Source organism: Homalodisca vitripennis, chromosome 4 (assembly GCF_021130785.1).
Source record: "Homalodisca vitripennis isolate AUS2020 chromosome 4, UT_GWSS_2.1, whole genome shotgun sequence".
NCBI lineage: Eukaryota > Metazoa > Arthropoda > Insecta > Hemiptera > Cicadellidae > Homalodisca > Homalodisca vitripennis.
In genome coordinates this window covers 171,967,729-171,984,735 of record NC_060210.1, presented here as the reverse complement: position 1 = coordinate 171,984,735, position 17,007 = coordinate 171,967,729, and the positions used below count along the sequence as shown (strand labels likewise).

The following is a 17,007-nucleotide window of genomic DNA, read 5'->3' as shown; positions in this document are numbered from 1 at the left end:
GACGAATGTAGAAGGGAAGATAGCGATCAACCACTGCAGACTTACCATGTGTCTTGCTATCATGGCATGAGATCAGAGGTTGAAAAATAAACGACCCTCGTAATTCAGGGCAAGTGTTCAAAGTGTTTAATGCACTGATTTGTTCAAAATCAGTTGTAAACACTTAACTAACACTTTGAATGACAAAGATTTGATAGTTTTCTATTCTTTAACCCTCAGAGTGCCACATACCACTTCCCTAGTGCCACAGCTCTTTTGGCATTTTTACAGTTCTATTTTAAAAAAACCGTATAAAATACAATTTTGTAATTAAATTGTTCATGTTATATATAAATGTATTCAAAAAAACAATAAGGAATAAACGAAGTATAACAGTATTGTACTTACCCTCTGCCTGTTCAGGTTTGTAGCCCTCCGAAGTAAAAAAAGTTTCAAAATTTTGTCATATCCTAACATCCACTACTCAAGGTTTCACTATGTACACAAAAACACAGTTTTAAATAGTCATATTATTCCAAATGCAATAAGCTTCACAAATATATACACTTTGCTTATATTTAAACTAAAAACCAAACTATAAAATTGAAAAAATCACAACTACTGTATATACACAATTTTTTCCCCGTGTTTACTCGAAGTCACTGCTTTGAGATGCTTTTCTTTTTCTCCCAGGCCTAAGGGGTCTCCAGAAATGTTTTAATAAGTGAGAAAACATTCCTTTACCACACCTGTATTACAGCCAGGGCACTGAAATCTGCTTCGGCCTTTTGTTTTTGCTTTCGCAAACTGTGCACTGGCATAATTTGCCCCTAGCTTGAAAGTTCATTTTGGTCCGGTTCGTACTCTTCACCACTGCCACTTGAAAAATCATGAAGTGAAATGTCTGAAGGTATATCAGGAGTTTCAATGTCACTTGAATCATTTTCACTAGATACATATTCATCTAAAACCGTCATAATAGGCATTAATTAGTCATAGTCGCTATGAAAAGCGCTCAGAGGGTTAAGTTTTTAACTATATTTTAAACAAAATAATTTAGGGTATTAATGTGTAATTTGTGTTTGTTTAGCACTGGAAAAGTTAGAAAGCAGTGTTAAAAGTGTTGCTCCACACGAGGTGTTCTCTCAACAACCAGACACTCTTGGCATAGTATTGAGAGGGATTGAGTCGTCAGACAGGCACTCAGTCATGTTGGCTCTGCAGATACTTGGGTTTATCAGTTCTACAATGGAAGGAAAACGCCAATTATACAAGCAGAGTGAGTCAACAACCTGTAACAATTGTTCAGAAAATACTGTATTTCTTGTTTTTTTTTTTTTCTAAAATACTGTCCATCTGTAATTTGGTCATCATTGGACATGCTGTCTTGTTTTAAATATACAGGGTGTTTCACGAGAGGTTGGCACAATTTCAGGATATGATAGTAGACACAAAAACAAGCAAAAATATTCATGTCCTATCTCACTTTGTTTAGTGTCTTCTGTCCATATGTGTTTTTATTTTTAAAATTGTATCTCAGAAGCCGCAGGAGCAAATAACATGAAACTTGGCAGTTATGTTAATTTAATTAAAGGGAAAATTAAAAAAAATTAAGTACTTATTATCACTTTCCAATTCAAAAAGGCAGCATAAAAAACTTTCAAAACTTTGATATCCCAAAAACTGTTAACCAATCCCAAATAAAAATTGCAAGAACAATTATATATCGCTAATTTAAGGACAAAACTATCAATAACAAATTTGCTAAAATCGGTTTAGAAATAAAATAATTACATCAATTTTATTTGGTAGTTTATGCTTTCTTAGATGTAGAACATGTATTCTTAAGTACAACTCCTAATTGTTTGTTATTTATTGGTCTTTGCATGACAACAGTTGTTTTTAAATCAAATGAAAGATGTATATGGATAAGAAATTGTATTTTTACATAAGATTTAAAGTTAAAATGCTGCTCAATGTGATACCCTCTCCCAACAATGCATGCTTCAGTTCGGCGGTTTAAGAAATCTCTTGCTCTTAAAGATCCCAGGAGTAGCCCTGATGCTGTTACACCCTCCTTGCACCCTAATTAAATTTGTTATAGTTTTATTCAATTATGTGTACCTAATTTTAAAATATTAAGATATGTATTTAAATATATTTTAAAGCAATAACATTCAATATTTTTATACATTTTTGATTAATTTTGAACATCAAAGTTGCAGTAAGATAATAGATATACAAATTATGATTTTATTGACACTATTTATTTCATGTGGTTTGAAAAAAATATTAAATACATAAATTTGCATGAAAATATTTTTTAAATAATATCAAATAATGAAGAGTATACTTCAAAGAGCAATGACTCATGTATTTGTCAAATATCCCCAAGATTTGAATGCTACGTAAGTAACTAGAAATACAATCGGGAATTTCTGTTCGATTGAGGGTCTAAAACAATCAACAATCCAGAGTGTGAGTAGTTAAGAATAAAAATTAATGGATGTCCCAAAATTGACATCAGTGACTATTATACTCCAGGTGAGAATAGAATACAAAATTTCAATCCTAAGCAACATTGTAGCCTATTTTTGTAATATCTTGAAAATTATGGAAAAGGGAAAGAACTAGACTGTGGTGTTTTGAAACTACATTTTGAGTAGTAACATTAATTTCTTACTGTGACATTTACATGTTTGCAATGTTTGTATTATGTTCCATGAAATAAAGTAATAAATGAATAATTTTTATATTTAAGCATATATTTGGAAGATCTTAAAGGATTATAATGGTGTATTTTGTAAGAACCCTACACTATTAGCACAACCAGCGAGAAGGGAAATTCTTGCTTCAAAACTAATAGCCAAAAGTTTTAGAAAACAAAATTAGCCTTCTGGTGGTTTCTAGCAAAGTTTGCTTTCTTGACTTAAATTCAGAGGTAATAAACCAATAGAGTCTAGAAGGACAAATAAGTAGCTTGTGTACATCATAGTGCTGGAAGGCTGTTGAATTCACTATTATTTTATTACTTCTTGTATACCACATATATGGAACTGTATAATAAAATGTTTTACAGCATTCGTGAAGAGGACCATGAAGGTACCCATCGAGGGGGAGGAGGGGGCAGCTGTCCCCCTCTACAAGCAAAAAATAAATAATTATAATAGTTAAATATAATGAGAGTGCCGATGGCTGAGCGGTCTAAGGTCTAAGACGTTGGACTTGGAATCTGAGTTAGAGATAACGCAGGTTCGAATCCTGTCTGTGACCCTTACACTTTTTATCAGTACTTGTACTGTATTGGCTCTCCCCATTATTCTGTTTGATAAGATCCTCGCACAGGCCCTATGAGGACGGGCAGAATAAGGCTTAAAAGGGGATCTGCTTCCCCTCTAAAAAAAAATTTATACAACAGAGTATCGAAGGATCTGACAACATACAAAAAGAGTTACTGCACATACATTCAGACTGACTGGACTTTGACTTTTTAATCTCAAAATCAATAAGGTTCTTACTTGGATCAAGAGGAACTTATGTATTAAGTTTTAAGTATATAGAACTGTCTATCAAGAGTTATTGCACATACACTCAGACTAACTGGACTTTGACTTTTTAATCACAAATTCAATAAGGTTCTTACTTGGATCAAGGGGAACTTATGTACTAAGTTTTAAAATATAGAACTGTCTATCAAGAGTTATTGCACATACAGGCAGACTAACTGGACTTTGACTTTTTAATCACAAATTCAATAAGGTTCTTACTTGGATCAAGGGGAACTTATGTACTAAGTTTTAAGTATATAGAACTGTCTATCAAGAGTTATTGCACATACCTGTACAGGCAGACTAACTGGACTTTGACTTTTTAATCACAAATTCAATAAGGTTCTTACTTGGATCAAGGGGAACTTATGTACTAAGTTTTAAGTATATAGAACTGTCTATCAAGAGTTATTGCACATACCTGTACAGGCAGACTAACTGGACTTTGACTTTTTAATCACAAATTCAATAAGGTTCTTACTTGGATCAAGGGGAACTTATGTACTAAGTTTGAAGTATATAGAACTGTCTATCAAGAGTTATTGCACATACCTGTACAGGCAGACTGACTGGACTTTGACTTTTTAATCACAAATTCAATAAGGTTCTTACTTGGATCAAGGGGAACTTATGTACCAAGTTTGAAGTATGTAGAACTTTCTATCAAGAGTGATCGAACAGAGAGACAGATGGACTAAACTGAGACCTTAAAATCAATTAGGTTCTTCTGTGGACCATAAAGAACCTATTTATCAAGTTTCAATTCTATTGAGGTATTGCACAGACAGACAGAAGACACAATTTCAAGAAGGCCCTTAATAACATGTAAGAGGTAACAAGATATTAATTCTGTTGGTTGTTATCAGAATTATTTGTAATATGATAATGATTAATAAAATAATCTTCAATAACCTCTAAGAACCTTCCTCGTATCATCTACAATGTCAAATTTTCACTTTTTCTACTAAGATGTGTGAAGAAGTAATCTGTTTGTAAGGGAATTATTTTGTAATGGTAAAAACAAAATGTGATAAAAGACTTAGTTTAAATTAAAAAAAATAATTGTATTTTATCCTATTGATTTTTGACTTTAACAAAGTTGCTTCAGCAGGTAAAAGGGAAAAATTTATGAGATTGGTGATGAAGAAATTGATGGATGCTGTCACACAATATTCAGCAGAACACAGAGCCAATGCTGTTAATATCTGGTATAATTTTATTAATGTAAGTAATTCTTTAATTACAGATTTAACTTTCAGAATATTAACTCTATTGTTACTTACTGTCTAATCTTTTATGTTAGAGATAGCTAAAATGTAAGATTAAAATGTGAATTCACTACTTTTTTAAAAATTGGAAGATAGAGTAAAAGTTAATAAATAAGGCATTGCCCCATGAGCATCGTAGTGGTCAAAAATTGTCTAAATAAAGTTCACCTGACCCATGTTGTAAGTCACATGTAAGAAATGCCAGGCAATCATAAAAGTGGCTATGCTACAGGTAAGTAAAGAGTCAGAGTAAAGATTTAAACTTTATTATTGACAATACAACAAGAAAATAACATAACATAGGGAGTCCAGTTTGCGTGAAGTGTAATTAAATGTACTATGTATGGAAATAATGCGGGATATGTACAGTAATTTGAAGCAAAGAACGTAACATGATAAAAAACTAAGCAAGTCTAATGTTGATTTTTGTGATCAAGTTCAAGGATATTGGACAGTGCCATCTTTGTGAGTGATGGTGTATGGCAGTCAGTGGTTATTATAGACAATAGACAATAATAAATCTTTATGTGTACATTCTTTGAGAATTACAATGGCGTCAAAATGTTATGGAAAAAAAGTACAGGTCAAATTCATCAAGATGTTCAAGCCTCCAATCCCATTGAGTTCTCCAGTTTGTGAATTCATCAATGGAGTAAAATGGGTGCTTCACCGACCACCTCTTCAGCTCCCTCTTGAAAGCGATTTTCTCTTCCAGTAGTTTGATTTCTTCAGGCAGGATGTCGAATAGCTTAGCTCCCATGTAAGATGGCTTTTTCGAGTTCAGTACCATTCTGTGTGCTGGTAAATTGAAGTTTGCAACCCGGTGTGTGTTATTTGTATGCAGGACTCTGCCTCTTGTCAAGTTGTTACAATGTGCATATTATCACTTCTAGTATTTATAAAGAGACACTACAGTGATGATGTTGAGCTCAATAAAGGCTCTTCGACAAGTATCTTTGGGCTGTAAGTCTGCCAGAATTTGAATACTCTTTTTCTGAAGAATACGAGTGGTCTCTGTATATTTGCCATGCTTGAACTGCCACATACTGAAAGACAGTAGCTAAGAAGAGAGTCAAAAACAGCATAGTAAGCAGTTGTTGCTTTATTTTAATCAGTTATCGCCTTAATTCTTTTGACAACAGAATCCTGTGGCAAGCTTCTTACAGAGGCTGTCAACATGAGATTTGTCATCCATTTGAGGTTTTTGTCAATTGTAACACTCGGTTACTTAGCTTCATCCACAGTTTCAAGGTATGGTAGCAATCCCATCTCTTCTATTTTGCACATGACAAGCTGCTTGGATTTGGCCTCGCTTACCACGAGATAGTTGCTGTGGCATTACTGAACAGCCATCTCTGTTGCAATGTGACCTAAAACTTGCAAGGATTAGGTGTGCTGTCACTGAGAATTAGAGCTGTATTGTCTGCATACATGATGGTCATTGTATATTCAATAATAACACAATAATAAGACATTTTATTTATCCTTCAGCATGTTACATACATTGCAAGATATTATCATTTTGTTTAAACAGTCATTCTCAGTTTTTATCCTTAGATATATTCAAGTATTAGAAATACAAGTACCAACTACTCAGATTAAATGTTGTACAACTTCTTAGGCTACAACTTCATATCACATCTTCGATAACTGTATAATATTGCCAATTGACATGCCAGCAACTTCTTTATTCGTAATACAGTGATTGTTCATAACCATTTCTTCCACTTTTGAGCTTGAAATATAAACCTTATTGATGAACAATTTACGTACATCTAAGTAAAACAAAAAGAAGTTACATACATATTGGCATAACGTTTTTTTTAATTACCTCTAAATGTAAAGTCTTTGTAAATAGTTTTAAATTAGTTCTTAAGAAATGGTTTAAAAAAAGCTTTTTATAATTTAGACAAATTCTACAATGTTTCATTAGATGACATATTTTAGGTGTAATATTTATATTTCATAAATTATTCTAATATTTTGTTATTTTTTATTATTTGCAATATTTGTTGATTGTTAATTTTATTAATTGTTATATTTAGATTAAACCACATTTGATAAACAACCAAGTGATTATAATAATTTTTTCAGTATAAATTATCTTACAACATCAAATTTAGACTGAATTAAATGTCTACTATTTTATTTATGTCATTGTGCTACCATTTAATTGACTTATGTGACAAAACCTTTTGTATCTTATATGTTATTTAATGGTAATAAACTAATTTAATTGAATTGAATATGCACACTATATTGTACTCTCTATAGCATTTACTTAATATCTTTACTTCAGTTTTAATGCATAGGGTTTCATTTTTATTATGTACGTTGAGTATGTTTTGTGTGATATCAGATTGCAGGTCTTGAAACGTAGTGTTACTGATTTCTTGTACTCCTAAACAATAGCAAATATCCGTAAAAATCCTATTTCCTTCACAATCCCTCCAATATCAGAAACAAAGTTTAAAAAAAGAATTACATAATTTCAATACACTCTTTCTTGTATAAAAATGGATAAATAATTTTTGACTTTGACTTTATGTTCCAGTCTCTTCCAACAAAAATCTTGCCAATCACTTTGTGATTGCTTAACTGACAGCAAATTTCTAGCCACTATTCATACAAATGTTGGTTGTCCTTAAATTTCACTTCTTAGTATGCTTTTTTTTCTTCTATTACCTTAACTCATGAACAAGTTGTGTTTGTATTGGGGACATTCTTGTTACGTGAAAGGTCAACCTTCAGTGTAAAATGTAATGCACCATAATCACAGAGTGAATGTTTATTAAATTTACTCATATAGGGAAGCATAGTTTCTTTCTGGTCCAAACCTTAATGGTCACAAGTGGTCAACAAAGGAACACATGGATCTACGGATTATAGTTTATATGTCATCAGTTAGATTTTGAAGTAGATAACATCATAATATTTTGCCACACTGTCATATCCTACCACAGCTTGATTAATCCTCCTTCCCTTTATATTGCCTTTTTTACCTGCTCGCAGGGGGTTGGAAAATCCTCAGAACCACTTTAAGTATTACTTCAGCCTAGAAGTGTCTAGCCTCTGTAAGCTTACTTAGACAGGCATCTTGTCACACCTTTCACAGGCCTCCCGTCAGCCTCTCATCCTGTATCTTTTTCTGGAGAATGTCATGTACAAATCTCCTGGTTGCATTCCATATGCCTTCATTTTTCAACATATGGAGCACAATACTGTCTGGGGCTAGTTGATGATTTTAAATAAAGTTTTTCAAGAGCTCCCTTTCTTCCTCTCATCATTGGCATAGAACGAAGGTGTGGTATGTTGAATCCACCTCTCCACAGTACCAGCAACCATCCTCATCCGTCAGGTAAAATCTCTTCAGATAGCTGCCAAAGCTACCATGGCCAGTTAAAAACTGAGTCATGTAGAAGTCGATATTGCTTAATCATTTTAATTGCTCTCAATCTAAATAGCAGTGAAGATTTAGTCACTATTTTAGTTATATATTATGCATAAATTAACTGTAATAAAGTATACATTTACCACATCTGTAGTTAAAAATGCTACAATAATGTATAGCTAGAACATTAGAATATTGTTTTGAATGAATTTATGACAGAAAGTACTACAACTCCTTAATCTCACAGGTTCATGAATCAAACACAAAATATGAAAAGATTACTCGTAAATGGTTTCGTTTAATGGGGAAACCACAGGAAATAATGAAAATCATTGTAATGCTCTGCCAGAAGCCCCCAGAACAGACTCAGATCACAGCATATCGCATAATACAGTGCCTTGCTCTTCAGGAATGGGGTCTACATTATATTCGAGGGAGGAAAGGTAAGTATTTTAATTCTGCAATTTTAATTTATTACTGTCTCATAGTTTATATAGTAATCTCATAGCAATTTTATTTACATTACCACATATTGTCAACTTAGACAATATTCACATATTGTATTGTTGTGTATTGTATTGTGTATTGTATTCACATATTGTCATATTGTACTTATGTTCATTAGCATCAATCATTACAAAAATGCCCAGAGCAGTATTAGATACCTTTCATATCAAATAATACAAATAACACGTACCTCAAATATGCATAGCCTACTTTATTTAAAATTATCAGAGGACTCCAAATTAATCTAAATGATTATAACCAACCCATTGTCAACAGAATCATAACTGCACGGTAAATCCAATTAATTTGGTAAAATCCAAATAATAGGAGGCATGCGCTTGAAATTCTATTACTTTTGAGATTTTAATGAAACAAGTTTTAATTATACCATCATAACATATCGTTAGGACAGAGTGGAACTATGTAAACTATTATAACAAGATAATGTAAATGAATCGCCTCATGACAGATTAAGATTGTTTATCAGCACACAAACGACCCAGCAGCCAACTAAAGAGGCACATATTGGCTTATTTCGTGCTATATGAGACCATCTGTTGAGACAGAGAGGGAGGGAGCATCATCTTTATTCCATCAATATGCAATACATTAAGTTTATATAAATGGCATCAATACTGCTACTAAAATACGAGTTCCTAAATTAACCTAAAAGTAATATTTACATTTTCAATACTTTGTTAGCATTTAAAACTATTGCCTCAATTATTTTCTGACTTCATCAACCAATTCAGTAATAGAGTAAAGTGCTTAGTTTGTAACATACTCCTTAATTTTTATTTCAAATTTGTTATAATTAGTTTAACTTTTTATTTCCTCAAGTAAATAGTTTAAAAATCGTTTCCCCATATAATCAGATTTCTTTTCATAAAATGACAAATTGTGGTTGTCCGTGATAATTTTGTTATATGTATTATAGTCATGCCGGGCTGTTGGAGATTGAGCAATAAATAACACAGCTATTTCATTACTAGTAAGTTCTATGGTTATTGCATTTAATGCGTTGTCGATTCTGCGTATTAAAAGTTTGTATTGCAGACACTGAGCTACTTGGTAACCAAGGTGTTAAGATGTGTCATTGGGAAAACAAGTAGTCAGTAGTCATTTGCTAGACAACAAGTTAAATATTATAAAATTACATGTATGTAAAAACAATAATTGAACATTTATGTATATTTGTAATTTAATTTTAAGACTGTTTTTTTTCCAGGTTTGCTCGACATGTTACTAAGTGTATCTCAAGCTGAATCTCGAGTTATTCGAGAATCAAAAAACTCTGTTCTGGAAGTATTATTGGAGTCACCAACTGCTAGTAAAATATTAAAACCACAAAATCTTGAAAGTATACAAAGTTATATTTCTAAGTGTAGAGAGATTTCCCAAAAAGATGTCAACGTCTAATGTATATAAAAATGATACTTTAAGTCTTTTATACATAATAAATAAATAAATAAAAAATGGAATTGTATGTTGTGATTTTGCATTATTTTATTTAGTATCATTAAGGATAATAGAATTAGACTATATATATAAACCAAGGGGTCCAAGAAAGAGAATATTTTTAGGCTGGAAAAAATCTAAATTTGAACTAGCAAAAAAATTGTAGTGAAAGGTTTTCTGTATTATACTTGAAATTAAATGTATTTATTAACCCTTTGCGCTCGAAAGGCCAGCAGCACTGGCCACACCAAGGTTGCAGACAGCTCGCATTTGTTTTGCCGCAGTTTGTCCTCGCAACTCATATGGCCAGTACAGATAGCCTAAGCTACTTTCATTGCCAGCTTGGCGGCCATATTTGTTGTTTGCCTCCCCAGATCCTAATTAGTTTTTAATATCCTCAGTGTTGTTTACATAGTAATTTAAATGTTTAAAGAAGAAATGAAAAATAATTTAACATTTATTTTTAACGAATCTTTCTAATGCAAAGATAAACATACATTAGGAAATGTAACTCTTATACGTACTATATTGTCAACAAAGATATGTAATAAAATTATATAAAATAGACGTACAGTATTTTATACCGAGACGTAAACTATTTAACATTTTCTCAGTCTTTACATTTTTTACTAAATAAAACTTGAAAATACATAATTGTGTAGTCAAGAGTAGTTAGCACACGTCTTTTAGTAAAATGTTCTAGGTATCTATCACTTCAGTGTATAGGCCCACTATGCCATTCGTCTTATTAGCACAGTCAATGTTTATAGAAGAATAATAATAGGCTAATTTAAAATTTACTGCTTTACTTAAAAATAAAACTGCTCGATAGATTTCAGAACTCACCATTCATTATGAAACAAAGAGAATATTAGAAAATAACTGCTATGTTTAATGGACTGTGGTGCTGGCCTTACCAGCTATAGACTTTATATCTTGGCCAGTACAGCTGAACATCAAGCTGAGATAACATTACGGCTAAAATTAATCCGCGCTTCCGACAAAATGGCAGCGGACAGTAGAGCTTGCCATATGAGCTCCAAGGTCAAATAAATACTGCCTTCAATTGCACAGGCTTAAACTAAGCAACTTTTACATTTAAAGTTTTATTATATCTCTTACCATTTAAAATGATGACTAAAAACTTTTCTCTTAGAAATTAAAGTACAGATTAAATTGAAAGGGATTGTAATTTGGAAATAACTACCAAATAATATAAAAAAGTCAACATTGATTTTTATTGTAGATTGACAAATTTACCATTATAGCCGACCTTGTAATTATTCAGAAATTTCGCTAAATAATGTATAAAGTACTTATATACATTTGAGTTTAGCCTTTAAACTCTCCTCTGACTCAAACTAAACCATACTGAACAGAGAAAATCTAAAAGTATTACCCAAATATACATACATCCTTGTTTATCTGGACTTCAATTATTATCCAGTGCGGTTACGATCAATTATACCATTACAGAGTGGAAAAATTCTAATTTTTAAAGAACAAACAATTTTTATTGAATTTCCAGCATAATTTTGTTGTTTTACTGTTGTTGTTTCAACACATTTTTGAAGTGATTACTTCTTTTAGCGGAATATATGGATGTATGTTTTGCACGGGGAACAACTTACGTTTCGCGTCATGTCACGATTGTTTGATTTCAGTGGCTATGCAGACGTGCTAGAGAGAGGTTATTTAGACAAAACTCACTGTTTCAAACACAAGTTGTTCTTTAGTGTTTTTGGAAAAATTTATATTTATTGAGATACAGGGTTGCGGAATACTATATTCATCTGATAACCTCAAATATTCTAAATCGTGTAATAATAAAAATGTTATGGTGGTATGTGTGAAGAACTATTGTTTTATAGTTTGGTTAATCTAATTATATACCATGAAGATGTAGAAATTTGTTATAAAATAATTTTGAAATATTTTAATTTCTCTAGGTCAAACTTCTGAGGTATGTAAAAGGTTGAAAATGTAGGACTAGAATATTTTTCTAGATAATACATATAATTTTAACCAGAAATTGTTCTTGGGATTTTTTTGAAAACATTGAGATACAAAGATTCTTTAGAAATGAAAATGAGGATATATACTGTCTATAGCCTACATGTCTTTGCCAAAGAAAAGTGCAATTAATCTTACTTCATAATGAAAAAACAACTAAAATAAAGTTGTTTTGCTTATTTGGTTTTACAAAATTAATAATATTGTTAAATTTATGACATTTGATTGATTTCAGTAGTTTATAAAATTACATTTAGTAAAAATGTTGAGAGTTATAGGACAACAGTATTTATTTAGACAAACCTCACTATTTTAAACACAAATTCTTCTTTAGTGTTTTTGGAAAAATGCATATTTATTGAGATACAGGGTTGTGGAATACTATATTATTCGGAAAACCTCCAGTATACTAAATCGCGTACTATAGAAGGTCAAAAGGTTATGGTGGTATGTGTGAATAACTTTATAGTTAATAGTTTAGGTACTCAAAATTTATATCATAAATATTTTTAAATGGGTGGTTACACCTAGCTCAAACTTCTGAGGTGTAAAATGTTGCAAGTTATAGAGTTGTAACATTTATATTCCCAAGATTTATATTCACAGCCCATTTAAGAAGTAGTCATTTCTGTCAGTCAGTCCAATGATTGCCTTCCATTTTTTTGTGTTTAGAAAATTGCGTATAATATAACAAATTAACAATGTTGTCGTAGGCCTAATAGAGCTTGATAATCAATTGTAAATTTGGAAGATTTAAATCAGGGGTCACCAATTACAGTAGTTCCTCTAAAGTCCAGCCGGCCCTGCACCAGTCCAGTCTCCCCAATAAACCAGCCAGTAGACAAAGGCAGAGTGTCATCATAGCCGTCAGTTTGCAATTTTTTTCTGTTTTTGAATAGTTTAGACATAATAGAGGAAGTTATTTATAGTGTGAGATATTTTTGTGATTTTATTTTTTTCCTATTGTGTCGTTCATAATTTTTTGGTGGTTAGTATTTGTAGTGTGCTAAGTTGAGGTTGTACTGTACTATGACTTTATTTGTGGATTGAAATATTATCTGATACTGGAATCAGCATTTTATTACTTTTTTGTTGCTATTTTTTATGAATCAGCAGTTAAACCTTACCAACAAAAATTTCTAAAAGTTGTCAGTGATTTGAAGCTTGGTCCGGACCAGGTGTATAATGCTGACGAAAGTGGACTTTTTGCAGGCTTTTACCTAAAAAAAAACTTGTGCATATGACTGAGATTTAGCTACTTGTACAGTAATCAGCTTTTTATATTAAATTATAACTTAAATACTAAACAGTAGCCAAAGAAACATATTTATTGCACGTGATGTTGGCATCCATCACTCAACATAAAAAGAAAACACTGACTGACTGAAGGCGTGGGAGCGTCCTCTTCCCCTCCCCGCCAATGATTGGTTTCAGATCAACAATAGCGATAACTAACTAGAAATTGTACGGGCAGTTTGCTGTTTAGTGGTTATTACTGTGAAAACGATTCTGATAATGAAGAAATTGGTAGATGTTGACTCGTTCTGATGTCAAAGCGCAGCTACACTGACTGGTGGTTTACTTTGCAGTCCGACACTTAGCAAAAGTTATGACCTTAACACGTTCGCTGCTAAAAATCCCTATATAGAGTTCCCTATATGCTGAAATTTTTAAAATATATTTTTACTTACTTTTGGATGAAATATGATAAAAATATATAAAAATTACTCATAAGTTACAAAAATTATCACTCTCTTACCATTTTGGGAAAGTGGTAACTGTGGTTACCGCTAGCTCCTGAGGACAGTCTTCCTTACCAGCTGGTAACTCTAGTTACCGCTCGCACTAGGAAACGCCCTTTTATGGCAGTGGGAATATTCCAAATGAATAAAATCATTCATCAACTATTCTGTTTGTTGAGCTAAATGCGCCAACAACGTACTGTTGAAAAGGGTATCCTTTAAAGTTTTACATGGTTCCCGCTAGGTAGCAGCAGCGCGCTTGAGTGAACGCTTACTTCATTTCTAGTGAAAATGGCGTCTGCACCACAAAGAGCGTTTTGTGTTCTACGTTTTTCGCAGTGTGAGTCTGTAATAACTGTTCAGCGTGACTTTCTTAATAAGTATGGTGTTGATCTTCCTACATCACAGAGCATTAGACGATGGTATGCACAATTTCAAGAAACAGGTTGTCTGTGTAAAGGCAAGTCACCGGGCCGTCCCAGAGTGTCCGATGAAAACGTGGAGCGCGTCCGCTTTTGTTTCACTCGCAGCCCTCAGAAATCTGTATGCCGCGCTGCTCAACAGCTCAATGTGCCTCCTATGTCCGTCTGGCGTGTGTTGCATTAACGATTACGCATGAAAGAATACAGACTTTAGATACTGCAAGCTCTTCGTGAGTGTAATAAAGAACTACACGTGGAGTTTTGTAACTTCGTTCTTGATAAGATGATGGACGATGAACATTTTGTATCGCGCATAGTGTTAGAAATGTAAACCACCATAACGTTAGAATATGGGACACAAAAAAACCACTTGAAATTGTGCAACATGAGAGAGACTCTCCAAAATTTAATGTTGGGTTCCAGGTCATGAGGGGATTCTTGGGAACGAAAGAGCTGATGCCCTGGCCAACCAGGGCTCAGCAACAATTATGACGGACCCTCAACCGTTCTGCGGTGTTCCAAGGTGTGAATCCTCTAGGGTTGTCTCGAAATGGATTCGCGCGGAGCATGGGAGAAGGTGGAGGTTGCATCCGGGTTTGAGAGTGGGTAGAATGGTATTACAGTCACCTTCCTCCAAGGTGGCTTCGGACCTTCTCTCATTAAACAGATCAATGTCTTCTAAGGTCATTGGTCTCATTACGGGGCATGGTCACCTGAGGAAGCATCTACACAGAGTTGGCATCCTTCAGGAGGATCCGCTCTGTGGAAGGTGTAATGAGCAGGAGGAGATTGCTGAGCACCTGCTTTTTGATTGCCCTGCAATAGCAAGAGAGCGGTATGCCATCTTTGGTAGCTTGGACAGGGGTGGTGAATTTTCCCAGGAGGACTTGATAGGTTGTTTTCGGCGGTTTGTTGAACTGCTGAAGTTGTAGACTGGTAGACCTCATGGTGTTTCCAGGGTGCGCAAAAAGCCCTTGAGGCTTAAGTGCATGGCAGTAGGCCGCCCCAAGGGAAAAGAAAAGAAAAAGAAAAAAAAATAATGTGTTTTGTGTGGTTTCACGGGAAAAGGTGTAGTCCATTTTTCTTTGCTGAGAACACTGTTACAGGAATAACATATCTCGATATGCTTGAGAATGACCTTTTCCCCCAATTGGAGACTGATTCGAACTACTTCATTTACCAACAGGACGGGGCACCGCCACATTGGCATCTGGCAGTCCGGCTATTTTTAAATCAAAGAATTCGTGACCGGTGGATCGGCCGCACTGGACAAAATGACGCATCCTTACATTTCTGGCCTCCAAGGTCACCAGACCTTACTGTATGTGATTTTTTCTTGTGGGGTTTCATCAAAGACTCTGTGCCTCCGCTACCAACAACAATGGATGAGCTGAGGAATCACATTACAACAGCAGTGGAATCAGTAACTCAGGACATGCTCGCTGCAGTGTGGGATGAATTTGAATACCGCATAGGCATATGCCGTGTATCTAAAGGTGGACATATTGAACACCTTTGAAAAGGTATGAAAAAAAAAATTTTGAGTTTCCCTTTCACCCAAAAATATTAGTAATTGTATATGTTTACTACTGTTCGAAATATAAACATGCCAAATCGGATGATTCTTTTTGATACACCCTGTACTTCTGAACATACAGTAGTTGTAGTCAATTTAAGGCACATTTATTGTATTGAAAAAATATAACATTGTTATAGAAGTTTGCCACCTGATTTAACAGCGACTGCACCATAACTATTTTGACGCCAGTGTCATTTTGGAAAAACACAGTTACTGGACTTAAGAAGTTGTGAAACATCTGTTCATTTTCACTTCCTGCACCAAATTGTCAGTGATTACTGAAGGTCACTACGGTGTTTCTCATCATGAACTTTCGTTCGGCCCCTATTACCTTTTGCGTGCCATTTTATAACTCATAATGTATTGTACATATACTTCACAATTGTAATGTTGAATTTCAAATGCTTTCATGCCTTGAGCATAATGAAAAGAAATAACATCAAGTATTTAACAGTTTGCAGGGTTCCTAATTGATTGAGACATAAATACACATAAACTGATGGAAACACAATTAATTTTTGCTGTAATGACGCCTGTGGCTTGCTATCAGATAAAAGTAGAAAGTATACAAGCACAGGACACTGAACACAGCGCTGCAGTGGTGGAATTTCCAAATGTTACTTAGAAACCACACCTCATACTACTACTAGACATACATTTCAGTTTATTAGCACTGGCTGACAAGTGTGCATGACCTGTGTCACACTTAAACATAGGATATTCTGGCTGGCTGGTCTCTCCTCTGTATAACAAGCACAATGACTTATCAGTTGCTGGGGACCCTTGGCCCCTATCACTGTTTAGCAGCTGTTGGATGAGCTGCAGATAGTGATCTCATTGAAGAGCTGGGTGAGGGTGTTCAGCTGCACCGTGATCTCCACCACCATGACCGAGACGCTTCCGTGGGCGGGGATGGCGGCCGATCTAGGATTTTCTATGCCTGATTAATGTATCAGGTGTCCCACGAAGAGGTTTAAACGTTTTATTTTATATTACTTGCCCATTTATGCACCTAACATTTTCAAACTCTACACAATTCATAAAATAGCTTTTAAAAACATTCTGTGAAAATCTCAGCTTTCTAGTAATTGTTGAAACAA

The 17,007-nt window shown here is 33.9% G+C and overlaps 1 protein-coding gene across 5 annotated transcripts in view; it reads left to right on the top strand.

Annotated features, from left to right (window-relative positions):
- Positions 1-10,179, top strand: part of LOC124360635 — a 57,550-nt gene extending 47,371 nt beyond the window's left edge. For 3 of the 5 annotated variants that reach the window (XM_046814416.1, XM_046814418.1, XM_046814415.1), the window contains 4 exons: positions 1,070-1,258; positions 4,636-4,751; positions 8,434-8,629; positions 9,922-10,179. In XM_046814416.1, coding sequence (XP_046670372.1) covers positions 1,070-1,258; positions 4,636-4,751; positions 8,434-8,629; positions 9,922-10,112 — 692 coding nt within the window. In that variant the 3' untranslated portion in view covers positions 10,113-10,179. Of the gene's footprint in view, positions 1-1,069; positions 1,259-4,635; positions 4,752-8,433; positions 8,630-9,921 lie in introns of those variants that run through there. The other 2 variants (XM_046814417.1, XM_046814419.1) reach the window with 2 other exon arrangements.
- Positions 10,180-17,007: the final 6,828 nt, after the last annotated feature.